This window comes from Bubalus kerabau, chromosome 1, assembly GCF_029407905.1.
Source record: "Bubalus kerabau isolate K-KA32 ecotype Philippines breed swamp buffalo chromosome 1, PCC_UOA_SB_1v2, whole genome shotgun sequence".
Lineage (NCBI taxonomy): Eukaryota > Metazoa > Chordata > Mammalia > Artiodactyla > Bovidae > Bubalus > Bubalus kerabau.
In genome coordinates, this window is record NC_073624.1 from 50,630,200 (window position 1) to 50,657,817 (window position 27,618).

The 27,618-nt window shown below is 44.2% G+C and overlaps 1 protein-coding gene and 1 long non-coding RNA gene across 2 annotated transcripts in view; one reads left to right on the top strand and one right to left on the bottom strand.

Moving 5' to 3' along the window:
- SYN3 (synapsin III) overlaps window positions 1-27,618 on the top strand; it is a 492,105-nt gene that overhangs the window by 90,577 nt on the left and 373,910 nt on the right. The window contains exon 4 of the mRNA XM_055574733.1: window positions 1,286-1,377. Coding sequence (XP_055430708.1) covers window positions 1,286-1,377 — 92 coding nt within the window. The remainder of the gene's footprint in view (window positions 1-1,285; window positions 1,378-27,618) is intronic.
- Window positions 11,781-17,633, bottom strand: LOC129647728 (uncharacterized). The gene is made up of 4 exons (XR_008712465.1): window positions 17,263-17,633; window positions 16,436-16,756; window positions 12,486-12,587; window positions 11,781-12,207 (listed from the first exon to the last, which is right to left on the bottom strand). It is a non-coding gene; the product is annotated as an uncharacterized LOC129647728 (long non-coding RNA).

The window sequence follows — 27,618 nt, forward strand, 5'->3', positions numbered from 1 at the left end:
ATGTAAGTGAGCAGTTATTTTTATTCATTAAATCCAAAGAAATAGCTTTTGGTTTCTGTATAAGTCAGTGTAGTATTATGCATTTTCTAGAGTGGGGTTACAGGTTGAATTACGTCTCCTAAAATTCATGTGTTAAAGTCCTAAGGCCCAGTGCCTCAGAATGTGACCTTATTTGGACACAGGTATGTGGAGATAGGATCTTTTCAGAGATAATCAAGTTAAAGTGAAGTCAGTAGGGTGGGTCCTAATCCAGTATTACTGGTAGAATGGCTACAGAGACTTGCGTAGAGGAAAAACATACTGATAAGAGACAGAGAGAAGGTGACCATCTGCAAGCCAATGCGAAAAACTTGCAACAGAGCCTTCTTGCACTGCCCTCAGAAAGAACCAGTGCTGCCCACACCTTGATTTGTAGCTTCCACAGCTGTGAAAAAGCAGTTTTCTGTGTTTAAGCCACCTAGTGGGGTACTTTGTTATGGCAGACCTAGGAAATGGTTATAACATCAAGTCACTACCCCCAGGGAGCATATAATCTGGTAGGAGGGATGTATTCCATAGGAAAGGGCTTCCTAGGTAGTTCTAGTGGTAAAGAGCCCACCTGCCAATGCAGGAGACATGAGAAATGCAGGTTCGATCCCTGGGTTGGAAAAATCCCCTGGAGGAGGGCATGGCAACCCACTCCAGTATTCTAGCTTGAAGAATCCTGTGGACAGAGGAGCCTGGCAGGCTACAGCCCATAGAGTTGCACGGAGTCAGACATGACTGAAGCTACTTAGCATACACACATTCCATAGGAATAGCAACAGAAATTTTTAAAGCTTGCTCAACCAAATAAGCCAACAAAAAGATGAACATAGAAGGATACAGAAATGTCTAATAAAACACAAATGTGACGCTGTAGTTGGTACATAAACATGAAGAATACTCCTTAGTGGGGACCAAAAAAAAGAATACTGCTTATATCTCTTGTCTCTGCCCCTCTCTTGGTAACTATGGAGTTTCTCTATACCACTACCTCCTATCTCTCTCTCCCCCTGCCTGTCCACTCCCCTAGAGTTAGAGTATCTTCTTCCACCTTCAAGGAGGTAGAAATTAGTAGCGATGTAACCATGGACATGTCACCATGCCTCTCTGCATCTCAGCTTCTTCATCGTTCAAAAAGGGAGATAAATAATATTACTAATTTCACATGAGATTTAAATGTATATTTGGCACATATAAATGTTACGAGTCGTTGGCATCCCTAGTATTTTGTGAATCCTTATTGTTTTGCTTTCTCTTTTAGGCTGAATTCTCAGAGTTGAATCTAGCCGCCTATGTTACTGGGGGCTGTATGGTGGACATGCAAGTCATGAGAAATGGAACCAAGGTTGTGAGGTAAGGAAGACCAAGGTGCAGAAAACCTTCATTCCAGAGGTGTGTATGAAGTACCTTCTGAGCCAACCCCTCTGTTTGTTGCCTGCAACCTAACGCCTGTACTGCACATGCTTTCTTGTATAGAATGTATGCTTCCAAAGAGTTTAGGTGTTATTGCACGTTAATGACTAATGGCACAAATAATATGGGGAAGCAGCTGAGTACCCTGGAATGATCCCTGGGCTTGGGGAAAGAAGACTTGGGTTTCACTTCTGACTTTGTGGCTCTGATCAGTAATATTATTTACTCTCTCTTGCCCTCTGATTCTCATCTGCCGCATGATGATAGTGAATATGCAAGTAGAAGGCAAGTATGTGAGAACACCCTATTGTTAATAATTATAAAGTGCTGTACAAATATAAGAGATTTTTTAAAATAGGCTGCATCCTGCTTCCAGCAGTAGGGAAGAATAAATATTCAGAGACTCTTCTCAGGACTTCACACCTAAAAGTACTGGATATAATATAATAATACTGGATATAATATTAATATATTAATGGATATATAATGGATAAATATCCATTATATTATCCAATAATACTGGATATAATAGTACTGGATATAATATTCCCACCCACCCACCCAAATCTGTAATATATGCTGAACTAGACAGGACATGAGGAAATTCTTCAGAAGCCCAGGAATGTCAAGAAAGTATAAATCTGGAGGAGCAATAAAGAGCATATTAAAACATTTCTATCTAGTTAAGTACTGAGAGAATGATACAGACCAGGACTTGTGAGGATTCAGATGGAGAAGAAATAGGATTCATATTTGGGAAAGTAGAGACAATAGGAATAAATTTGAGGACAAGGTGGTATTTGTTCTAATGGGCATTCTATGTGTTTTAAGAATAGGAAATAGTTCTTATACAAACAAAAAAAAAAGGGGGAGTATGTTTAGGAAATTGTAATTCAACTAATTCAGCTATCATTTATGGAGTACCTGCTGTGTGCCAAGGAAGACATTACATGGCTTCCTATTTCCAATAATGGTAGACCAATTCTAGATTATCTGGAAACAGCTTCAAAGCTGGTTGTAAATAATTATACCTTCAAAGCCATCAAAGAGTTGACATGGTAGTAAGAACTTACCAGGAAGAGAATGATGGGGAAGTGGAAATCCAGAGAGAGAAATGAGTACAAAAGCTTCATTTTTGCTGTGAGTATTGCTGAGTTCAACAAACTTGAAAATTGGTTTTGATAGTCTAGCAGGGGCAAGGGAGAGAGAAATCAATACCCAGGGTTACTTAGGATGTAATGGTAGGGCCTCCCCAAAATAAGCTGAGACCTCAAAGGACTACATCTCAAGGTAAGTGTGAACCATAGGTATATGAGTCCTCACAAGTAACTGCAGCTTGCATTGCACTTTGATTGACCTTCCAGGGAACCTTGAGCATTATTCTTAATTTATGGTAATCCCAGACATGCAAGAAGTAAAAGCAAATCCTGTGTAGTGGAAGGCACTTTCATCATAGGCTTCAAATAATTATGCAGATCATTTTTTGTATAATGGCTAGCACATAGTAAAAAATAATAAAGCACAGACACCATGGATGAGAAGAAAGTGAAAGTGAAGTCACTCAGTCGTGTCCGATTCTTTGGGACCCCATGGACTGTAGCCCACCAGGCTCCTCCATCCATGGGATTCTCCAGGCAAGAATACTGGAGTGGGTTGCCATTTCCTTCTCCAGGGGATCTTCCCAACCCAGAGGTCGAACCCAGGCTCCCGCATTGCAGGCAGACACTTTAACCTCTGAGCCACCAGGGAAGTCCATGAATGAGAAGAAACAGGAAATATAGACAGCAGAAAGATACCTTCAAAAGACGCCATATATTGGAATGCTCAGACACACGTTCTTAAAAGAAAAAAATCCTACATATTAAGTTGAAAAAAATCAGATTGGAAGATGTCTGCAAGGAATAGGAAACTATAAAAAAATGACAGAACAAATTTTATTAAAATCAAAAAGAATGTCTAGAAAGGAAAACTACAATAACCAACATTATTACAAGTGTTGTGTTTAATGACATATTAAACAGCATTGAAAAGGTGTTAATGAAGTGAAAGTATTTTATGAAATAAGCAAAATAAAATATTCAGGAAGACCTCACTGAGGGAAATAGTGAAGTATGTACTTTAAGAAAAAGAAAATGATCTCATTATAACATAAAGCAGCAAGAAGATGTGAAGAGCAAAGAAGGTGGAAATGTTAATAAATGTTATCTTCAAAAAACAGTAGTAATAATAATGTCTTATGGATTTGAAAAATAAATGAAGGATTAAAATATACCACAGTAAGTAGATTCTGGGGTTAAATAGAATTAAGATATTTTGAGGCCCTTGTATTATCAAAGAGGAAATATTTATTAATATTTCCAGTAGTATACATTAATATTTCCAAATAATTAATTGATTATTAATAGGCTTCAAGAAGTTAAAAATGATTTTATCTCTGTGGTAGTTACTAAAAATAGAAATGAAATGTAGTACTTAAAGGTGATAAGAGAAAAATAGAAATAATAAGAGAAGACAAAAGGAGAAAAGCCAATGCAGAACAGGTATTATAAATAACACCACTAATGTGATAAATTTAAATCAATATATATCAACAGGCTGATAATCTGAATGGTGTGTACAGTGGTACTGGTTATTAAAATACTGAAATTTTTCTATAGAAATTGGTAAATAGTCCCTCACCTGAGGCCACTGAATGTCTTCAGCCACCCTTAACCATAGATGGGCAGGGACATTGGACTACTCTTTGTCCCTCAGTTCACAACACTTCTGTCCCCCATATCGTATCCTTGTTTCTCCCATGGTCAGAGGACACCCAAACATTGTAGGGGAGATTCACCCTTGGAAGCAGTAGTGGATTCAAGTTGTTGTTGTGGTTCAATCACTAAATCATGTCTGACTCTGTGACCCCATGGACTGCAGCACACCAGGTTTCCCTATACTTTACTATCTCCCAGAGTTTGCTCAGATTCATGCCCGTTGAGTTGGTGATGCTCTCTAACCATCTCATCTTCTGCTGTCCCCTTCTCCTTTTGCCTTCAGTCTTTCCCAGTGTCAAGGCCTTTTCCAATAAGTCAGTTCTTTGTATTAGGTAGCCAAAGTATTAGAGCTTCAGCTTCAGCATCAGTCCTTCTAGTGAATGTTCAGGGTTGATTTCCTTTAGGATTGACTGGTTTGAGCGCCTTGCTGTCCAAGGACTCTCAAGGGTCTTCTACAGTACCACAATTTAAAAACATCAATTCTTGGGTGCTCAGCCTTATTTATGGTTCAGCTCTCACATCTGTACATGACTACTGGAAAAATCATAGCTTTGGCTATATGGACCTTTGTCTACGAAGTGATGTCTTTGCTTTTTAATATGCTGTCTGGGTTTGTCATAGCTTTCCTTCCAAGGAGCGAACAATTTTTAATTTTGTGGTTTTAGTCACCATCTGCAGAGATTTTGGAGCCCAAGAAAATAAAATCTGTCACTGTTTCCACTTTTTCCCCATCTATTTGCTGTGAAGTGATGGGACTGGATGCCATGGTCTTAGATTTTTGAATGTTGAGTTTTAAGCCAACTTTTTCACTCTTTTACCCTCATCAGGGGCCTCACCAGGGCTTCCTTGGTGGCTCAGATGGTAAAGTGTCTGCCTGCAATGCAGATGACCTGGGTTCGATCCCTGGGTCGAGAAGATCCCCTGGAGAAGTAAATGACAACCCACTCCAGTACTCTTGCCTGGAAAATCATATGGACGGAGGAGCCTGGAAGGCTCCAGTCCATGAGGTCCAGAGTTGGACACAACTGAGTGACTTCACTCACTCATCAAGAATTCACTCTCATCAAGAACCTCTTTAGTTCCTCTTCACTTTCTGCTATTATAGTGCTATCATATGCATCTCTGAGATTGTTGCTATTTCTCCTGGAAGCCTTAATTCCAGCTTATGATTCATCTAGCCTGGGGTTTCACATGATATACTCTGTATATAAGTTAAATAAGCAGGCTGACAATATATATCCTTGTTTTATTCCTTTCCCAATTTTGAACCAGGTCATTGTTCCATGTCCAATTCTAACTGTTGCTTCTTGACCTGTATACAGGTTTCTCAGGAGACAGGTAAGGTGGTCTGGTATTCCCAGCTCTTTAAGAATTTTCCACAGTTTGTTGTGATCCACACAGTCAGAGGCTTTAGTGTAGTCAATGAAGCAGAAGTAGATGTTTCTCTGGAATTCCCTTGCTTTCTCCCTTGCCTAGAATCAGAATATCCCACTGTTTAGCAGGGAGAGCCTGGGACCCAAGCCAAGTCAATGAGAATTCATGTGAGACCTTTGCTGGAATTCTTGGGTGAGAGACATATTTGTTCTGCTGGGGCTGCTGAGCCAGTGGAATGGTCTCCTGGAGCTGCTGGTGGCCATGGCTGTTTGTCCTGGAGGGAAGGATCTGCCAAGAATGAAGCAAAAGCAAAGGAAAACACAGCAAAGATAGAGAATAAGAGTCAATGACCTGATGATGTTATTCAAGCTCTTGACTCAAGGCTCATCTCCAAACTAGAGCCAAAAAAAAAAGTCCTTTTTGATGAAGCCAGCTTGACTTGCACATACAGAATTCATGAATTTTTATCTACTTAACCAACACTTTATAGCCATTTCCTATGTGCTAGGCGCTGTCCCAAGCACTTAACATGTATTGATTCATTTCATCCTTTTCAACAGCCCTGTAAAGTGTGTACTTTAAAGGTAAGTATTACCATCCACATTTTCCAGATGAGAAGACTGAAGTTGGGTAATGGAATCAAGGTCTCCGCCAGTAAGGGATTCAGGCCTAGGTTCTTGTTCCCGTAGTGTTTGTGTCACCACTTACTGTACTGCCTCTTTAACAAGCGGAAGACTGTTTCATAGTTAGAGCTGCTTAAAGAGGCAGTAAGAGCTTCCCAGGTAGTGCTAGTGGTAAAGAACCTGCCTGCAGGAGACATAAGGAGCACGGGTTTGATCCTGGGTTGGGAAAATCCCGTGGAGGAGGGCCTGGCAAGCCACTCCAGTATTCTTGCCCAGGGAATCTCATGGACGGAGGCGCCTGGCAGGCTGTGGTCCGTAAGATTGAAAAAGTTGGACACAACTGAAAGAACATAGCACGCATGCACACAGAGAGGCATTAAAGTAGTATACATTATGAGCAGTGCACAAATACCATTAGACAAGTATTGAGATCCCAGAATCTGAATTTAAACAGTGGGAGCTTAGAAAAGTAAGAAGATACTCATTAGTAAAATGAAAACAAAACTGATGAAAGAAGTGAAAGTGTTAGTGCCTCAGTCATGTCTGATTCTTTGTGATCCCGTGTACTATAGCTCTCCATGCTCTTCTGTCTATGGAATTCTCCAGGCAAGAATACTAGAGTGGGGAGCCGTTCCCTTCTCTAGGGGATCTTCCCAACCTAGGGATTCACCCAGGGTCTCCTCCAATGCAGGCATATTTTTTTTTTACCATCTGAGCCATCATAGAAGCCCTTATAAAACTGATTAAGGTAAGTATTTGGTCAGATAAAGACTGCGTCCCTGGTGGCTCAGATGGTAAGGAATCTGTCTGAAATGTGGGAGACCTGGGTTCAGTCCCTGGGTTGGGAAAATCCCCTAGAGGAAGGAACGGCTACCCACTCCAGTATTCTTGCCTGGAGAATTCCATGGACTGTATAGTCCAGGGGGTTGCAAAGAGTCAGATACGACTTAGCAACTTTCACTTGCAGTTTTCAAGAATACTCTAAGGATACTCTAATACTATAGTGGTGGTGTGTAAATGACTTTTAAGTCCAGTAAAAAGGTTAAAAGGCAAAAGTGTTAAAAATAACAATAGCCACAATGATTCATTAATGAATATACAAAATAAAAAGATATAAATTGTGGCATCAAAAACATAGACTGTAGGGAGGGGCAAGTAAAAGAGTAGTTTCTATATGCAAATAAAGTTAGGTGGTTATCAACTTAAGATACACTGTTGTAACTATAAAATGTTTTATGTAAGCCTCATGGTACCCATAAAGCAAAACCCTATAGGAGATACACAAAACAGAAAAACAAAGAATTCAAAGCAAACTACTACTGAAAAGTAGGCTTCCCAGGTATTGCTAGTAGTAAAGAACCTGCTTGCCAGTGCAGGTAGATATAAGAGACCCAGGGTTCGATCCCTGGGTTGGGGAGATCCCCTGGAGGAAGGCATGGCAACCCACTCCAGTATTCTTACCTGGAGAATCCCATGGACAGAGGACCCTGGAGAGCTAGTTCATAGGGTTACAAAGAGTTGGACACGACTGAAGCAACTTAGCATGCATGCATAGAAAAGTATCAAATCATGAAGGAAACCAGCAAGGGAGGAATAAAGGAACAAAGAAACTGCAAACCTTCCGAGAAACATTTAGGAAAATGGCAGGGATTTCCCTGGCAGTCCTGTGCTTAAGACTCCATGCTCCCAATGCAAGGGGTGAAGGTTTAATCCCTGCTTAGGGTACTAAGATCCCACATGCCATAGAGGATGGCCTAAGAAAATAAAACAGTAAATAAACAAAATGGCAATGATACTTTAAATAATTACTTTAAATGTAAATAGATTAAATTTTTCAATGAAAAGACATAGGATGACTGAATGAATTAAAAGAAAAAAGATGTTGCTTAAAAGAGACTCACTTTAGCTTTAAAGACATACTTAGACTGAAAGAGAAGGGATGGAAAAAGATATTCCATGCAAATAGGAACCAAAACAGAGCAGGGATAGCTGTGCTGATTTCAGACAAAATAGACGTTAAGTTAAAAACTGTAATAAGAGACAAAAGTGACATCATACAATGAAAAAGCAATCTGTTTAGAGGATCCAACAATTGTAAATATATATGTGCCCCAAATTAGAGCACATAAAAATGTAAAGCAAATATTGACAAATATGAAGGGAAAAGTAGATAGCAATACCATAATAATAGAGAACTTCAAGACCCCACTTTCATCACTGGATCATTTAGACAAGAAATCAATAAGAACATTAAACTTGAACTATATGTTAGACCAAATGGACCCAACAGACATAGACAGAACATTCCATCAAAGAGCTGCAGAATATACATTGTCAAGTGCATATGGAACGTTCTCCAGAATAAATTATATGTTAGGCACAAAACAAGTATTAACAAATTTAATAAGATTGAAGTCACATCAGATATTTGTTCAGACCACAGTTATATGAAACCAGAAATAAATCACAGGAAGAAAACTAATCTAAAACTAAAAATAAGTCTATACAGCAAAGGAAACATCAACAAAATGAAAAGGCAAGCCATTTTTCTAAGGGGTTAATATCCAAAATATATAAAGAACTCATAACAACTTAATAGCAAAACCAAACTCCCTAATTTCAAAAATGGGTAAAGGATCGGAACAGACATTTTTTTTTTCCAAATGAGATATATAAATGGCCACTGGTCTATGAAAAGCTGCTCCCCATCACTAATCATCAGGGAAATGCATATCAAAACCACAATGAGATACCGCCTCACACCTGTTAGGATGACTGATATCAAAAATCAAGAGATAAGTGTGGGTGAGGATGTGGAAAAAAGAGAATCCTTGTGGATTGTTGGTGGGAGTGTAAATTAGTACAGCCATTATGGAAAACAGTATGGAGTTTCCTTGAAAAATTAAAAATAAAGCTATTGTATGACCCAGAAATCTCACTTCTGGGTCATATCCAAAGGAAATAAGATCACTATGTTGAAAAAATATCTCTACTCCTATGTTTATTGCAACATTATTCATAGTATCCAAGGTGTGGAGACAATCCACATGTCCATCAGTGGATTAATGGATTTAAAAAATTATATATATATGTGTGTTTGTGTATGTATGTATAAATGGTATCCAGCCTTAAAAAAAAATGAAGTCCTGCCATTTGCAATAACATGGATAGACCTAGAGGACATTATGCTAAGTGAATTAAGTCAGAGACAGATAAATATTGCATGATCTCATTTATATGTGAAATCTAAAAAATTTGCAATTATAGTAACAAAGAATAGAATGGTGGTGACTAGTGTTGGTGAGTGGGAGGAAAGGGGAGATATTTGTCAAGGGGTTTACACTTACACTTTCAGTTATAAGATGAATAAGTTCTGGAGACCTAATGTATAGCATACTGACTATAGTATATGTATGAAAGTGAAAGTGAAGTCCCTCAGTCGTGTCCAACTCTTTGGGACTCCATGGACTGTAGCCTACCAGGTTCTACCGTCCATGGGATTTTCCAGGCAAGAATACTGGAGTGGGTTGCCATTTCCTTCTCCAGGAGACCTTCCTAACCCAGGGATTGAACCTGGGTCTCCCGCATTGTAAGCGGACACTTTACTGTCTGAGCCACCAGGAAGTCCCTTAAACACATGACAATACGCTGTACACCTTGAATATATACACGTTTTAGAAGAAAGGGGTAGCACTTGGATTTGAATCCAGGTCTCTGGTTTTTTGCCAAGTGAGTTCCCAAATGTCTTTAAATCCATAAATTTTGTCCACTCTCAGCACCAGTCCTGTTTAGCCCACCCCAGGCTGACTTGAGTGGACTCTGGGTCTGTGCAGGAAACAGCAGGAAGTAGAGATTTCTCCTGGGTGCTGAGGATGGCTTAGGCTCATCTAGGGTACAGGATGTGTGTTGCTCTCCTTCAGAAATCTGTTGCTCAGATATGAGATTCTACCTCTCTCTGCTTTTTCATCTATAAAAGTTGATTGTATTATTTTACATAGTCTCAAAAGAATTAAATGAGATGTTATATGTGAAAGTTTGTTCATTCATTCATCCCACAGGTGTTTATTAAGGGCCTGTTCTATGTTCCAGGCTCCATTTCAGATATTAAGAATTGTATCAGACATGCGCTAGGCAGAAAACAGAATACACCCCCAAATAATTTAAATAAAGAGATTTTAATGAAGCAATCACTTACAGAAGAATATTGGGACTCAGGGAACATGGGGCATCCAATAACAACAGCAGGAAGCCATTATCATCATTAGGGATGAAGGGACAAGGAGAGGAAGTAGAATAGACTCACTCTGGAAGGTTTCATCTATACTTGGGCAGGAGAGCCATGTAATTGAAGCAGTAGTTGTCGAGGAACTAACTTCCTCCAAGGTCTTGGCACTGAAGCAGGGTGGGCACTACGAAGAAGCACCATTGCCCTCCAGTCTCCTGCTTGGGCCTCTTTTTGGCCCAGTGAGCAAAAGAGCCCAATAGAACTGTCCACAGAGTTCAGTCTCCTGGGGCTCAGAGCAGGGCAGTGAAGAATGGGGTGGGGGCAGGCGGGTGCCAGAAGAGAATAACTTTCTTAGGGATCTCCGGTAAACAAGACAGCCCACGTCTCTGCTCAAGGCCAGGTTCTACTAGTGTTTTGTAAATGGCAAAGTATTACACATGAATTGGCTAAATCATGGGTAATTGTAGTAATTAAATTGATAGCACCCCTTACTCTGGTTTCTGTCAAACACCTAAACTTAGAGTGGACTGCCAGCCAGCTTGAGGTGCTCAAGAGCAACTTAGACAACCCAGGTTGTCAGTAAAATTGCGTAATTGTATTTAGAGAGCAGAGCAGGGGCCATTCCAGGGCATGTTAAGATTCATGCTTTGTGGATGGCTGTGGCCATTCTGGGCCCAGATTCAAGCCTGGCTTCACAATGGAGCAATAAAAAAAGGGCAGCCGTGTCCATACAGCCAGATGGGATTCAAAATACAGGATAGGAGAAACCAAGAATGAAAAACACCCAAGGAGGCAGACGTTAATGAGGTCCCAGCCTAATTACGCAAGCCCAGCTCTCAGTGTCCAGCATTAGGCAACACTAAATTACAGGCACCCGTTCAAACCACGGCGGCTGATAATGTGTCTCTGCTCATTAGAAGGTCAGACCTCAGAGAGGGTTGAAGAGAGGGAGCCAGCAAGCATAAGTAACACAAGAACTTGAAGAGAGGCACTGAAGACTCTCAGAAGTTACCCGCCCCCGTACCCGCTCTAGCTTTAGTGTTTCCAGGGAGAATGTTTGGGGCAAGACGGAGATGTGTGAGCCTGGCCCAGAGGAGAAGTTACTTTACAGAGTCTTAGAGGTCCCGAGTTAGAAGAGTCCCTTAGAGTTTTCTGTGCGTCCTCATCTTACAGACAGGCAAGTTGTGCCCCAGGGGTCAGGGAGGAGGATGTCTTGTCTAAATCATCCTTTTGTGTCAGGATCAGCTCTCCATCCTGAACCTCTGTCCTGAGAATTCTCAGACATCTCACCAGAGAATATTATAAAATCATGTTTATTTCACACATAATTGCTCAAAGTCTTCTGAGCTTCCTGAACTTGGAGTTTCAAATTCCGGATATTCATTCATGCAACAAATATTTATTGAGCAAATTTAGAGTGCCAGGTAGCCTCCAGCAAATTACAAAGAGCCCAGTTTCTGCTCTCCCTTCTTGGTGCCTGTGTCTGTTTGGAAAAGTTTCCTTTAATTCTCTTTCCTTTAATTATCTTAAGTGGCTACACACTCACTGAGCTTTCCTCCTTTCCTTTCTTTCACTCATTGAAGATGTGCCAGGCACAGAGGATACAATAGTGGACAAAACAGACAATAGCTTTTGTGGTGCTGAGATTTAAGCTACAGAAACTGACAACAAATTAGAAAACAAATATGCAGTCTAATGGCAGGTTGTGAGCAAAGGCTGAAGCCAAAGAAGAGTTCAAAGGTGATTGGTATTTGAGATGAGTCATCAGGAGAGGCTTCGTGCAGGAGGAGACCTGCGTAGAATAAATAATGTGAGCAGAGTGAGCCATGTGGACTTGGGAGAGGTGCTACCCTCTCTCTCTCTTGACCCTGAATGGATGTGCACACAGGTGAGGGGCAGCTTTGGGGCCAGAAGAGGCCAAGGAGGAAGGCAGAGACCCCCCTCAACCTGGTTTACTCGTATGCCTTTCTCTGCCTTCTTCCGCAAAGTTGAATTTGGCACCCCTCTCTTTGCAAAAAAGCATCTAGGACTTGCCCAGGTAGGTGGCTTCACAGCCAAAAGTCCCCTTACCTGGGCAAAGCAGTCCGCCTGGAGTGGGTCCCAGCTCTCCCTGCTGCAAGCTGGGAGGCCTTGAGTTGGTGTTTCCACCTCCCCAGCTCTTGGTTTCCCCATCTGTGAAGTGAGAAGTACCCTTAGTTCCGAGAGTTAAACACATGAGTGGGTAAGACCGTGTCTGTACCTTTCAGGGACAATCTTTGTACCTGCTCTTCCTTTCTCCTAAAGTACTCTGCTGCTGCTGCTGCCGCCAAGTCGCTTCAGTCGTGTCCGACTCTGTGCGACCCCATAGACGGCAGCCCACCAGGCTCCCCCGTCCCTGGGATTCTCCAGGCAAGAACACTGGAGTGGGTTGCCATTTCCTTCTCCAGTGCATGAAAGTGAAAAGTGAAAGTGAAGTCACTCAGTCGTGTCAGACTCTAGTGACCCCATGGACTGCAGCCTAGCAGGCTCCTCCGTCCATGGGATTTTCCAGGCAAGAGTACTGGAGTGGGGTGCCATTGCCTTCTCCGAAAGCACTCCACAGATGTCACTATATCACACACTCTTACTTCCTTTGAAATATCTGATCAGATGCCACCTTCTCGGAGAGACCTTGCCAGACCATGCCATTCCCACAGTCGAAGCTCAACTATGTAGTCTTTTCCTTCAAGCAGTTGTCACTGCCTAAAACTGTGGATAGGTAAATAAATAGATGGATGATATATAGATGATTGATAGCTAATAGATTAGATACATTAATACAACATATTAATGTAATATTATTATATAATATAAACTATTATATACCAATTGTATGCTTTATGTAATTAGTTTGTGCATGCCTGCACGTGTGCTAAATCTCTTCAGTTGTGTCCAAGTTTCTGCAACCCCATGGGCTATAGACCTCCAGGCTCCTCTGTCCATGGGTTTCCCCAGGCAGGAATACTGGAGTGGGCTGCCATGCCTTCTTCCAGGGGATCTTCCTGACCCAGGGATCAAACCCACATGTCTTATGTCTCCTGCATTGGCAGGCAGGTGCTTTACCACTAGTGCCACCTGGGAAGCACATTAATAATGTTAATGTTATAATTATTATAATGTATATTAATATTTTTATTGATTATATAATGTATTGATTATATTACAAATATAGATAAGGTATGCTATTACGTAATTTATTTTATTGTATCGTTTTCTAGAAGAGAAGACCATGTAGGCGGGGACTTTGTTTTGCTTCCTCTGTATTCCCAGCCCCTAGAACTGTGCCTGTCGCATATCAGTTTCTCAGTAACTATTTGTTCAGTGAATGAAGGAATGAAACAGCCCTTAACTAACATGTTCTTGCCTTTACTGCTCATCCCTTACTGTGATCACTTCAGGAGATTAGTAATTGCTATTTACTTCTCATGCCTCCCACTAACTAGACCTTCCTTGAGGATCAGGTTAAGGACTCTTTTTATAAGCGGTACCCCCAGCACCTGGCACAGTGCCGAAATCTTTGCTGAAGGCATTCAAGACTGACCGACTCTTCGAATGAATAAGAATCCCACAACTTTGCAAAATAAAAAGCTCACCAGTGAGAGGACGCCAGCCAGCTTGCACCAGGCATGGACTTGCTGACCAGCACACCGCCCACCGCGTTCTCTCCCCGGGAGGGGATGGGGTCTGGGAGGCCAGAGACAATGAGGCATTGAGGGTCCCAGCGGAGCAGCCCTGGAGGGGGAAGGCCCGGTCTATCTCATCGTCCAGGGCCTTTGCCCTCAGCACTGCAGGAGAAAGCAGAATCCCTGGGGACTTGCAGAGGTGGGGCGTGGGAACGGGAAGAAAGCAGCACAAGAGAGAGACAGTGAGAGCCTGTAAAGAAATGCCAGGCTCCGCTGCCCATGCGTCTCCAGCCAACAGGCCAGCTGCAGATCTGCCAACTCCCCCAGGAGAGGGAGCGGTGCACTGATGGGGAAAAACAGTGTGGCTCCTGCTTCCCAGGATCATAGAACTGGGGACGAGAGACCTGGGAGGCCCTCAGAGAGCCCCTGCCCTCCCCACACGCACCTTCCTTCCCACCTGCTGCTGCCACTCCCAGGAATGGCTCCAGTGCTGAGTCCACTCCGCCCTCCCGGGCACCTGCTCCCAGCCTGACACCATCTGGGGGGAGAAATTGCCCAATGTTCACTTCACCCTTTTGATTTGGGCATTCTGTTTTGCCTTCAGAAGCAATCACCTTTTACTAACAAGCTGCTGGGTACCTGGGAACTCCTCAGTGGCAGGTAATTTGATCCCCTTTTTTAATGAAATGAAGGGATACTTTCTGAGAAGGGTAGGGCCTACCTAGGTCTGTGGTCACAAAGTGAATGAGCAGGAGTGTGGGGTTCAGACTCCGATGTCTTCACATCACACTACCCTTCCATCTGCGTGGCAGAACTTGATACCAGAAGCAACACTAGCATTGGTGGTAGGTGGCCCTGGCTTTGAATCTGCATTCCGCACTTACTGTTTGTATGACTGCCCAAGTAACCTCACTTCCTGACTCCCACATTCTGCAACTGTAAAATGGAAGTATTGCCTACTTTGAGGGCCAAATGGGAAAGTCTGCTAATGCCTGAAACAGTGGGTGCTCTGCTGGTATTCAGCCTGCCCCTTCCTCGCCCTCCCACCCCACGACTCATCCTGCACACTCTTCCTTTCCTGACTCCCAGGGTGAGTCTGGTGGAGGGGAAGGAGGAGACTGTCTAGTATCCCTTCCTCACCCAGACAGCATGGAGGAGCAATCCATTTACAGTTTGCTAAATGTCAGACTCTGTCTCTTCATTTAAGCATGTCTGTCTGCTTCCTGAGGGCTGATTGACCTAGCAGTTCAGTAACTTTCAGCCTTTCCCATGAAGGAGAATAATTTAAGACTCCTCTCCCCACTCCAGCTTATTTATTAAAACACAGATGCTTGTGCCCCGTTACCAGAAAGTCTGTTTCCTGGGTGTGGCCCGAGAATCTGTTTATTGTCAAGCTCTACCTACAAGGTTTCAAGACCAGGAGTCCAAGGACTCTGTGTTAAAATCCATTGTACAGCTAGCCTGTGAAGAAGAGCTGCAAGCAGACAACTAACACGGAATGATCCTTTGATATTAATCTGTATGGTTTTAAAATAAGTGTGGAAATTTTAGAACAGTCATATAAAAAAAATTGAACTTGTGTAGAGAAGTTACAGGTTCAAAGCTCTACTGATTTCTGACTATGGGGCTATAGAATAGTAATTGCTTCCTTTCTGAGTGTTTCCTCATTTGTGTTTGAGGTGGCATTTCTGACTTCATAGAACAGTAGATAGAATCAAAAGAGGCAATGGGTATGAGCATGCTTGCTAAATTATGAAGTAGAGCATACACATTAGATGTTAGGCTAAGATGAACAGTTTTTCTGGGACATGTCTTCATTTTGCTAATAAAGAGCTTTTCTATGCTGTTAAGCCTATTTGGGGGGCATTCTGGACAATATCTCTTTACCTTCTGTAGTGTTTGTCTTGATGGAAGTGAAGTTTCTAACAAGGAAGTCAGTCATTGGACAATCAACCCTTCATTGAACGAGGGAGCGGCAGAGAGAAAGCAGGCAGCACCGTGCCCGATGGGTATGGGGTCTCCAGACCCCTGAGTTGCTCCTGATGGTGATAATGGGTGTGTAACTTTTTCTCACGTCAGCACTTTTTATTCCCTTCCACCATTCCTGCTTCCCTGGTGGCTCAGACAGTAAAGAATCTGCCTGCAATGCAGGAGACCCAGGTTGCATCCCTAGGTCAGGAAAATCCCCTGGAGAAGGGATAGGCTACCCACCCCAGTATTCTTGCCTGGAGATTTCTGTAGACAGAGGAGTCTGGCGGGCTGCAGTCCGTGGGGTCACAAAGAGTTGGACACTACTGAGCGACTGACAAACATACACACACACACTCACACACACACACCACCATTCTTACCTTAGACCAAATCGCCTCATTCCCTTACCCGAATTTCTGCAGTACCCTTCTCCTTAGCCTCCTTGCCTCTGTCTCAATTATCAGTAGCAGTGTAACAAACTGCCCCCAAACCTGATGGCTTAAAACCTCAGTCGTTTTATTTGCTTGCGGCCTGTGGGTCAGGAATCTGGGTCGGGCGGGGATGGGCAGTTCTGTGCCTGGCCTCTGGCTGGCTGGGCTGGACAGTCCTGTCACCTTCATATGTCTCTGGTGCCTCGATGCTCCTCCACCTGTTCCCTCTTTCTCCCCGTGGCTATTGCACTTCCTCAAAGCAGTGTCGTCTCAGGATGTCAGACTTCTCATATGGCAGCTGCTTTACAGAAGGACAAGTTACAAGAGGATAGAAGGTGTAAATATTAATATCTGAACAGGTCAGACTTAGAAGCTCCATAGCCTCACTTCTGCCACATGCTAGTGGTCAGAGACAGGGCCAGGGGCAATTAGAGTTAATGAGACCCCCCCAGTTGATGAAAGGAGCAGCTAAGAATTTGAGGACACTTTAATTCACCATGGCCCCATTCAATCCATTCTCCACACAGAAGCCAGAGTGATTCTTCTGAAATTAAATCAGATGCCAAGCCCATGAGTTCTTCGCATCTCTCTTAGAGTGGAGTTCACAGTCGTGGTTATGCTCTGTAGGCCCCTGTAGTCTAGACTTTCTGTCTCCCCCTTCCTTCCCATCAACCACACCAATCCTCCTCTTTTGTGCCATTCTCTAAACAGGTCACATGTATTCTCCCCGCCTCAGGGCCTTTGCACCTCCTATTCTCAGCCCGGGAAGGGCTTCCCAGGTGGTGCTAGTGGTAAAGAACCCACCTGCCAATGCTGGAGGTATAAGAGATGGAGGTTCAATCCCTGGGTCAGGAAAATCACCTGGAGGAGAACACGGCAACCCACTCCAGTATTTTTGGCTTGGAGAATCCCATGGACAGAGGACCCTGGTGGCCCTGAAGAATCCTATGGACAGAGAAGCCTGATGGGCTACAGTCTATGGGGTCGCAAAGAGTCGGACACAACTGAGTGGCTTTCTCCCAGATATAAACATGGCTCACTCCTCACGACTTTTGGCTTTGCTCAGATGCCACCACTTCCTTCTCTGACCATCCTCTCTGAAATAACCTCCCTTGTGGATCTCTAAGCCACTCCCTGCTTTGTATTTTAATGAACAGCAGTCAGCACTGCTGCTGTGTCTGTTTGTGGTCCCTGCCTATAAGCTCTTTGAGGGGAGGGATCTTGTCTGTTTTGCCAGTCTCTGCATTCCTACTGGCTAGCGTGGTGACTAGCACCATTTTGTTTGAATAACTGATTCTTACATCTTGACATTTGTTATTTTCTGCATTTGTACCTATCCTCCCACCCAGACTGGGAGGTCCTTGAGGGCAGAGGTCATGTTTTCGTCGTTGCCAGTCTCTATCGTGGTCTTTGATAACTGTGGGTTGGTTGCCAGGTTTGAGCCCCACCCCCATTTGAAACCCCAGCCTTGCTCTTTTAGAAGTTTCTATTGTCCTTCTTTATTCTGAAACATACATTGATTAAAAACTGTATGGCCTGTTACTATTCCTATATTACAGATAAAGAAATTGAGTCACAGAGTGACTAAACAACTTGCCTAAGGTCACATGGAAAGTGGAGGAGCCAGGATTTAAATCTAGGAAGGCTAATTCAAAACTCATGGCTGTTAAGGGCTCTACCGTAATGCTTCCCCCACGATTGGGTCCTTGGTCACAGCTAATCTGTTTCATGCCATTTCATGACGGTTCTATGCTTACACAACCTACTTCCACAATTAACTTGGGTTTGTATCTTTTTAATTTTTTTAATTGATTACTTTTTTTGTTTGTGATATGTGGCATGCAGGATCTTAGTTCCTCAACCAAGGATTGAACTTGTGCCCCCTGAAATGGAAGTGCAGAGTCCGATTCACTGGACCGCTAGGGAAATCCCCCTTCATTTTATTTTAAACCAGCTCTGTCACTTACATTGGGCAAGCTGATGGGCCTTTCTGGGCCTCAGTTTGCCCAGATACAACAGAGATAATAGTAGGTCCTAAAGAGAAGCACTAATTCGTAAAAGGCCTTATAATAGGACCTGCGATGTAGTTAGTTTGGTAAACTGTGAGTTTGGGTAAACTCCGGGAGTTGGTGATGGGCAGGGAGGCCTGGCGTGCTGCGGTCCATGGGGTCGCGAAGAGTCGGACACCACTGAGCAACTGAACTGAACTGATGTAGTTGGTAGTCAATAAATCTTAGCTGTTGCTATAATTTATTTCCCCCAAAGCATGAAACACAGCTTTAGACCTGGGCCATACATCCTTATAAATACTTTTGCCCCTGGCAGTAGACACTGAGACTTTTTACCTGCTATGGAACACCATCAGAGGATACCCACTGTCCCCCCACAAAGAGCGTTGCGTCCTGACACTGTCTTCCCAGCATCGAGCTCATTGTTTCACGTCCTGCCAGAGTGAACCCAACGCATGTGCTGTACCTTGTGTCACTTTATATTCTTGTCCCTGTACCACAGACGGAGAAACTGGAGCTCTCACGGCTTATGTAACTTGTCCCCGGGGAACCCAGCAAGACAACAGAAAAACCTAACTCTGCGGTCTCCCCTGCTGGCTTCCAGTCTATGCTCTATACCACAGCCAAACTGAGTTTTTTTCTCTTTTATTTATTTTTGAATTAATAGACTTTATATTTTTAGAGAGATTTTAGCTTCACAGCAGAATTGAGAGGAAAGTACACGGAGTTCCCATATGCCCCCTGTCCTCCCCACCACAAGTCTCCGCATTATCCACGTCCACCACAAGAGTGGGACGTTTATTACAACTGACAAAGCTACACTGAAATATCGTTATCACCCAAAGCCCATAGTTTACGCTAGTGTTCATTCTTGGTGTCATACATTCTGTGGGTTTTGATGAATATATAACATATATCCACCATTATAGCATCATACCGGACAGTTTCACTGCCCTAATAATCCCCAGTGCTCTGCTTATTCATCCTCTCTCCTCCCTAACCCCTGGCAACTAATCTTATTTTTCTGTCTCTATGGTTTTGCCTTTTCTAGCATGTCATAAAGTTGGAATCATACAGCATATACTCTTTTTAGAGTGAGCTTCTTAAAACACTGATTTGACTGTGTCACTTCATCAGTTAAAACCCTTCAATATGTTCCATGTACGCTTAGACCAAAATCTTGACTGTAGCTCTTGTGGTCTGTCCCTGCCCACCCTGCTAGCCTCCTCCTGCTCTCTCTGCATCAGCCTTGTCAATTCTTGCACAATTCTTAAACCCTCACCTATTCTTTCCCATCACAGGTTTTCACATATTCTGTTCCCTCTGCTTGGAAAGTTCTTTCCTCCCCATTTCACCTAGAAAACTGCTCACCCTTCAGATGGAAGTGGCACTCAGGGAAACAACTTAACCCTCCCCCATCATATTTACTGTGGCTGGTTCTCAGCAGGCTGGGAGTCAGTCTTCATTGAATAAGTGCAGGCACTATGCATATAGCTAATTTAAAGCCCTTACTGTGTCTCAGGTACCATACTGGGCACTTTGCATTTATTACAGATAATTCTTATATCCTCCTTGCATGGTCAGTACATAAGTTATATTTTAGGGATGGGAAATTGGGGCTCAGAGAGGTTCAGACTTGAACCCAAAGTCTTATTGTGCATGAGGGGTGGAGTTGCCATTTGTACCAGCTCTGTCTGAATTTAAGGCCAGATTTTTACAACCATGCCACGCCCTCTGATTTCTCTTAATGCTGGAGCCAGTGTTTGGGCCTCTGTTGGTGGCAGCATACTGGGGCTTTCTGGGTGGGTGGGTGGCTATTCATTTCCAGGGATCAGGGGTCAGGGGAGAGGTTGGTGCCATTTAATAATGTGCAGCAGCAGCTCTGCAGTGGGCAGTCAGAGCATTTGGTCACCATATGATGCTTTGGCTCCCATTCAGCTACCCGGAGAGAGCCATACAGCCATCTTTTATTGCCACCCTCTGTTCTGAGAAAGAAGGAAGCACAAAGAGATAAAGTGACTGTGTGGCTTGCATTTGCTTTGCGCAATTGGCAGAACTTCCTGACTGTGCGGCCCCCTTGCTCCTTCGCCTCACCCAGAGCTTTCAGGGCAGGGCTGAGACTAGTCTTTATCTTTCTCATCCAGCCAAATTCAGTCTCTCCCTGAGCTGCTCTCCACCCAATGCTGAGGCAGGGGAAGAGTGAGGGTCGTTGTGTAACCTTGTACAGCTTGTGAATTGCTCAAAGGCCTATCTGGTGCCCTCCAAGTGAGGGGTAAAAGTTAGCCAGTTCTCCGCTCTTCTGTGCTCTAGCTTGGGGCTGCCTATGTCCTTTCTCTAATAAAGACCGTAAGTTAGCCCTGGGCTCTGGCAACCAAACGCCTTTTTTCTGCTTGGAATATGCATTCAGTAGGGTGTTCAGACTCTAACCCTACTGACACCAGAACTCCTGCAAGCATAAATTACTGTAGCCACCTTTAAATATCCTTCCTTCTAGGCTCAGAAGTCCTTAAGCAAATACTAGAAACGGGACCCTTACTTGTAGGGTCAAGAACCCTAGAGTTTTGGCTGAGTGTTAAGACCACAGGCTGCACAGCTGAGCAGACGTGGATTCAGGTCTTCCTTCCATCACCTATTAATTGTGTGACCTAGGGGCACTCTCTTCACCTCTCTGAGCCTCAATTCCTTTCATCTGTGAAACAGAGTGGTGCTTATAAAAATTAGATATAACAATTTATTTAGTTGTGAGAAAAGTGGCTAACATAGGTTTCTTACTATGTACCTGGCACTGTTCTAAGCATTTTGTGGAGATTAATTGCTTTAATACTCAGAACAATCTATTTCCCATATGAAGAATCTGAGGCACAGAAAGATTAATGGACTTGCCCAAGGTCACACAGCTGCTAAATTGGTGAAGCTGGGATTTGAATCAGGGCTCTGAATCAGGAGTCTCTATTGACTCTCAAAGTAAATAAGATAGAAGTCCAGTCCAGCCCTACCACAAAGGAAGTGCTCAATAAATAAAAGCCATTACCGTTAAGACCCTGACCCCAGGGAAGATTGAGAGCAGGAGGAGACGGGGACGACAGAGGATGAGGTGATTGGATGGCATCACCGACTTGATGGACATGAGTTTGAGCAAGCTCCAAGGGATGGTGACAGACAGGGAAGCCTGGCGTGCTGCAGTCCATGGGGTCATAAAGAGTTGGACACGACTTAGCGACTTAACAACAATAACAATTACTGTTATTAGCAGTAGCAGCTGAAGCTGCCAGAATCAGAAGCTGCCAGCGCTTGAAGTTTTTATAGATCATCTATCATGGCATATGGTTCTCAAACCCTTTCCACAGAGGTCCCTCCTGATCTCTTTCAGATTATTAGCAAGGCTTATTAGCAGGCAGGATTCCAGCTCCCCCTTTTTCTACTCCTGCCATCTTTATACAGAAGAATCAATCCCACTTTCATCTATTTCTATATTAAAATTCAAAGTAAAATTTTGTTTGAAAAAGAATTCTGCTGCCAAGCAAGAGTTTTAAAATGTGGCTGAGTCTAATCCATTTATCTTTAAGTAAAAGTGCCACAGAAAGGGCAGGTACGTTGCTCAAAGACACACAGCGAGTGAGCTGGAGAGCTTGCCAGGGCAGAGCTCTTTCCTGCTTCCCAGAGTAGTGGCTTTTTGCTAAGCCTCGTTCAAGGTCTTGTTTTTTCCCCTCAAGTGCCAACTGGGAGAATATATTTTGTTCACATTTCCCATACCCCCCTCATTCCACTGCGCTTTCTCCCGGTCTCCGAGCACACCGCTTGTGTCTGCATCTGCCCTGCGTGCACCCCCTCATGCAAAATGCTGACAGGTGCCCCCAGTCCCAGGCAGACGAACCCCAGCACCGCCCTGCTTCACAGAGGGAGCCGGGCAGGCTGGCCTTGCACTTCTGGCTGCACCTCTCACCGTGCTGGTCAGACCTGAGCTCAGAGAGGAGGGAGAGCTGACCGGTTCCTAGTGTTAGTGGGGGCACATTTGAGAAATGCTAAACCAACAGTGTTTGGAAATTCAGGCCAGCAGCCAGGCATAGAGCCGGCCAAGTTTCAGTTGGGGTGGGAGGGGATGGTTACTCTGAGGCGGAATTAGTGTCTTTTAAAAGCTGGATGAAGACATTGTTTATTCAAGACCCTGGGAGCACAAAGATAAAACATGCATAATGGATTTGGGGTCTTTCGGCAGACAGCTCTTCTAAACTGTCTCCATCATCATCATAAAAGAATCAGGCCCATCCTCTGAGGCCTATTGTGTGGTGGGGCAGCTCTGCAGGAGTCCTCTCCCTGCAGTAAACTGTATGGCACTGATTAGGAAGCTTGCGGTTGGTTCAGAGATGTGCAGAAACTTGCTCAGGGTCACATGAATGATGGAGAAGCAGCCAGAATTTAACCAGCATTCTCGAACTTATAAATCATCATTCTTTTGATTAAGACTAGGTCTTAAGGCTTGAGGACCCTGATCTCTAGGGTCAAGGGCAAAGCAGTTTAGCCTGGGTTTGAGACTAACCCTTAGAATGGAGGGTTTAGATGGAGACCATTGAGATACTCTAAGTTGGGATGGGCAGCATACTGGTATCAAAGACAATCAAGACATCCTCAGAACACTCTAAACCTTCAAATTAATTTAGGCTGATAGGGCAGGTTATCATGGCAAGGAGACCTCTAAAGTCTTGTAATAAGTGCAACAGAAAGATTGGACATTCCCAGGTGGGGTCGACCTAATTGTTTCTCTAGACTTGACTGGCCTTACCACAGTATGATATGCTCATACTGCTCACTCACTGAATATTAATGGAGTATTTTCCCTGGGCCAGGCGGGAGGCATTGGCACCTATGGCAGTACAGGGTGTATACAGCCACGCAGAGCTGGAAAGTTGTGGTTTATCAGAGACACATAGGAACAGAACTTCAGGTGGCTAGATATTTTCAGGAACTGATTGCGTGATCCCAATCCTTGCATCTCTTCATATCTAGAAAATCACTAAATCCCTCGCACACACTGCCTCACTCCCCACCCTGAATTCCCCTCAGAGGGTGTTGAAGGTCGGCAGCTGCAGCAGCACAGGGTTCAATCTCTGCAGAGGCTGATGGCAAATGCCCTTACTGTTGTAGTTGAGTTCAGTTCAGTTCGATCCCTCAGTCATGTCCTACTCTTTGCGACCCCATGAATTGCAGCACGCCAGGCCTCCCTGTCCATCACCAACTCCTGGAGTTCACTCAGACTCACGTCCATTGAGTCGGTGATGCCATCCAGCCATCTCATCCTCTGTCGTCTCCTTCTCCTGCCCCCAATCCCTCCCAGCATCAGAGTCTTTTCCAATGAGTCAACTCTTCGCATGAGGTGGCCAAAGTACTGGAGTTTCAGCTTTAGCATCATTCCTTCCAAAGAACACCCAGGACTGATCTCCTTCAGAATGGACTGGTTGAATCTCCTTGCAGTCCAAGGGACTCTAAAGAGTCTTCTCCAACACCACAGTTCAAAAGTATCAATTCTTTGGCGCTCAGCTTTCTTCACAGTCCAACTCTCACATCCATACATGACCATGGGAAAAACCATAGCCTTGACAAGACAGACCTTTGTTGGCAAAGTTGTTGTTCAGTCGCTGGCAAATCCTCTTGGCAAGTGCCAATTTGTGGTTGACATTTCCCTTCTAACTGTGGGGATACCTTCACACTCTGCACACTCATGATGATCTCAGGGTAGTCCACAGTCGATAAGGGCAGGGAACAGCACACTTTTCTGTAAAGGACCAAGTATCAAATTTTTTCAGCTTTGCAGCCCATTTGGTCTCAATCTCCAGTACTCAGCTCTGGTTGTGGCATGAAAGTGGACATTTGCAATACATAAATGAATGAGTGTAAGTGTGTACTGATCAAATCTTACTTATAAAAATGGGTGGTAGGCTGGATTTAGCCAGATTTGGCCTATGGGTTGTAGTTTGCTAACCCATTTTTAGCAAAAAAAAAAAAACAAAAACAAAAAACAAAAACCCACATCCAACCACAGAGGATGAGATGGTTGGATGGCATCATCAACTTGACGGACATGAGTTTGAGCAAGCTCCGGGAGTTTGTGATGGACAAGGAAGCCTGGCGTGCTGCAGTCCATGGGGTCACAAAGAATCAGACACGACTGAGCGACTGAACTGACTGAACTGAACCTCTTTTTAAGGGTGTGGCCTCTGGAATGTGGCTGCCTGGGTTCAAATGCTGGCTCTGCCCTTTGCTGGCTATGTTGACCTTCCTTGGACAAATTATGAAACTTCTCTGTGCTTTAGGGTTACCATTACAAAATTGGGATGATAATCATCCTTCCATTATAAGGAGGTTATGAGGAATAAAATAATATTTGTAAGGCACTCAGATAACAGTGTCTGGCATGTTGACAGCATGCATAATCATTAGCTACCCATAGGGAGAGCAGTAGGTGTGGAAGAGCAATGATATTAATACCTGCCCTGTGGGACCTTAGGGGCTTCCCTGGTGGCTCAGACGGTAAAGAATCTGTCTGCAATGCAGGAAAACCTGGATTCAATCCCTGGGTTGGGAAGATCCCTGGAGAAGGGAATGGCAACCCACTCCAGTATTCTTGCCTGGAGAATCCCATGGACAGAGGAGTCTGGTGGGCTGTAATCCATGGGGCTGCAGAGTCGGATACAACTGAGTGACTAAAACACACATACAGGGTGTTTAGAAGAGTATGGTACACTTCTTGAACACTCAGTAGTTAGTAACCTCTGTATTATATTGCTCCTGGGATTATGAGTCACTGATGGGCAAAATGGCAGAAATGAGGAGGGCATCTAAGGAAGAACTAGCTAGAACTGTTTCAGTAAAGTGACATTTTCTCTTCTTAAACCTTACTGAGCATCAGAACTCTCTGGCGAGCTTGTCTAACATGTGGATTCCTGTTTCCCAGGATTTGGATTCATTATGTTTGTGGCTCCCAAATCCTCTTTTCCAGCTTGCCAGGTGAGTGTGATGCAGGGGTCCCAGGAGCACGTGTTGAGAAACAGCAGATCTATGGTTTCCAGGGAACAGCATCGCTCAGGCCTTGCAGCTTCCTGAGAACAAGCAGATCAGCCACTTCCTGTCTCCTTTCCTCCCTCCGTGTCCCTTGAGGAGGCTCTGCTTCCAGATGGGGTCAGTTAGTTTCAGCTGCCGCCAGACCTTTCCCCGGGGCCTCCAGCTGTGCAAACCTTCAGCCCTCTTGTCTCAGGGACTTCCTAGCTTGTGTATCGAGGGCTCTGCTACACCCTTCAGCTGAATGTGGGACTCTTCTGCAGAGGACGCCTTGAAAACCGAGGTGTTCCCAGGAGATCTGGTTTTGTGGTTCTTGATTGTCAAAGGCCAGGATGCCCTTAGAGGGATAACCAGCACCATTCCTTCAAGGGCAGCTGGAAGCTGGGGAGAGAGATGTGCCTGAAAGGAGGGCAGAGGCACAAGGGGAGGATTGCGGGCTCTGTAGTATACAGATCATGGGGCCTTAGAGATTCAATATCCATGGACTGCTTGGATCTTGGCAGAGCTCTTGTGTGGACTAAATGCAGTAAGGAGGCAGAGCACCCAGCAGGTATTGGCACACTGTCAGAGTGTACCTGTGTTTACAGACAAGCAAGGATGTGAGGTGGGTTGGGGGAGACCAGAAGATCTCCCCTGCCTGCTCACCCCTCTTCTACCACTTGGACTATGTATGGCCCACCCTCTAGGATGTTTCTTGGTTTTGCAGATATGGTTCTCATCCTTCCAGCTAGATTGTAGGCTCAATGAAATCTCAAGCTAGAATAATACTGTGTATGGGTGCCACTCACCTAAAATATATTGACTACCACCTTTGTGGAAAGCAACTCATCTGAAAGCTTCCTACACAACATGAGAGACAGCCCAGATGTTAGCTGCATGGAAGAAGGAAACTGCCCATTATTCATCCAAGTGCTTGGTAAAATCCAAAGACCCTACAGCCATAAGGAGGTTTGTTTGCTTGTTTGGAATGGGGTAGAAAAAACTACCAGCTGTAGAGGAGAATGTCTTTAAAACCCAAGTTCTGGTTTTTCTTTGTGTATATAAGGTAGACTGATTATAGTGGGGAAACAAACTAGATGGCCTAATGCAAAAGAAGCCCATTCCTCACATTCAGCGAGTTACTTAGGAGGCCAGCCAGGCCCCTTCCATCATGTGGCTCCATCATCCCTGTGTCTTCAGGATCCTCTGCAGGCATTTGCATCTGCTAACTGACAAGAAGGGATAAAAAAAAAGTGGAGGACTGCTGTGAGGATTTTTGTGGGCCAGGCCTAGCAAAGCCATACGTCATTATTACCAGTGTTTCGTTTATTCCATTGGCCAGCACTCAGTCACGTGGATGCACCCAGACACACGGCCTGCAGGGAAATATAGCCCAGCTGGGTACCCAAGTGAGCAAGCTTGAGAACAAGTTTGGCCAAGTATCTCGCCTCTGCTACACTTCGTAATCTTGAACAGGTCTCTTCTGCTACCCATCTTTAAGTGCAGGAAATGAGGCCTGTTTGTGTCATATAATTGTGCTAAAGATCAAGAGATCATAGCTGTTAGAGGACTCAGAAGGGGGGTACAGGTGAGCTGCTAACGTTACTATCTTCGCTGCCTCCTGAATGCCTGGCCCAGGGCCAAGTCCTTAATAGGTGCAAAACAAACCATTGTACAGGTGATCGTCTTCCTCCCAGCCTCCTGAATGCACTCTTTGCCTGATCTAGCTGGCGTTTGGTTCACACACACATCTTTTCAACAGCTCATCCTTTGCAATCAGTCATTGCCGATGGCCCTGCCAGCTGTGAACTGGAACACAGGAAGGGTTTTATCTGAAGCCAGGGACATCCTGAAAGGATGAGGCCTCCCTTCTTGGGTCCCTGGAAGGCTGCCCATTGCACCTCACATTCTTTTTCGCCTAGAGGCCAGTGGTAACCATGCTCATTGATTGGTTGCTGTGGCCAGCTCTGGAAGCTGCTGCTAATGCATAGAGCTCGTGGCATGTGTCCTGGAGATCTTGTTTATTCCTAACCCTTCCAGGAGCCCCTATGTTGCTCAGAAGGAGGAGGAAATGGCCTCAGATACTGTCAGAAATTGATCCCTAGTGGTGTGCCCAGCT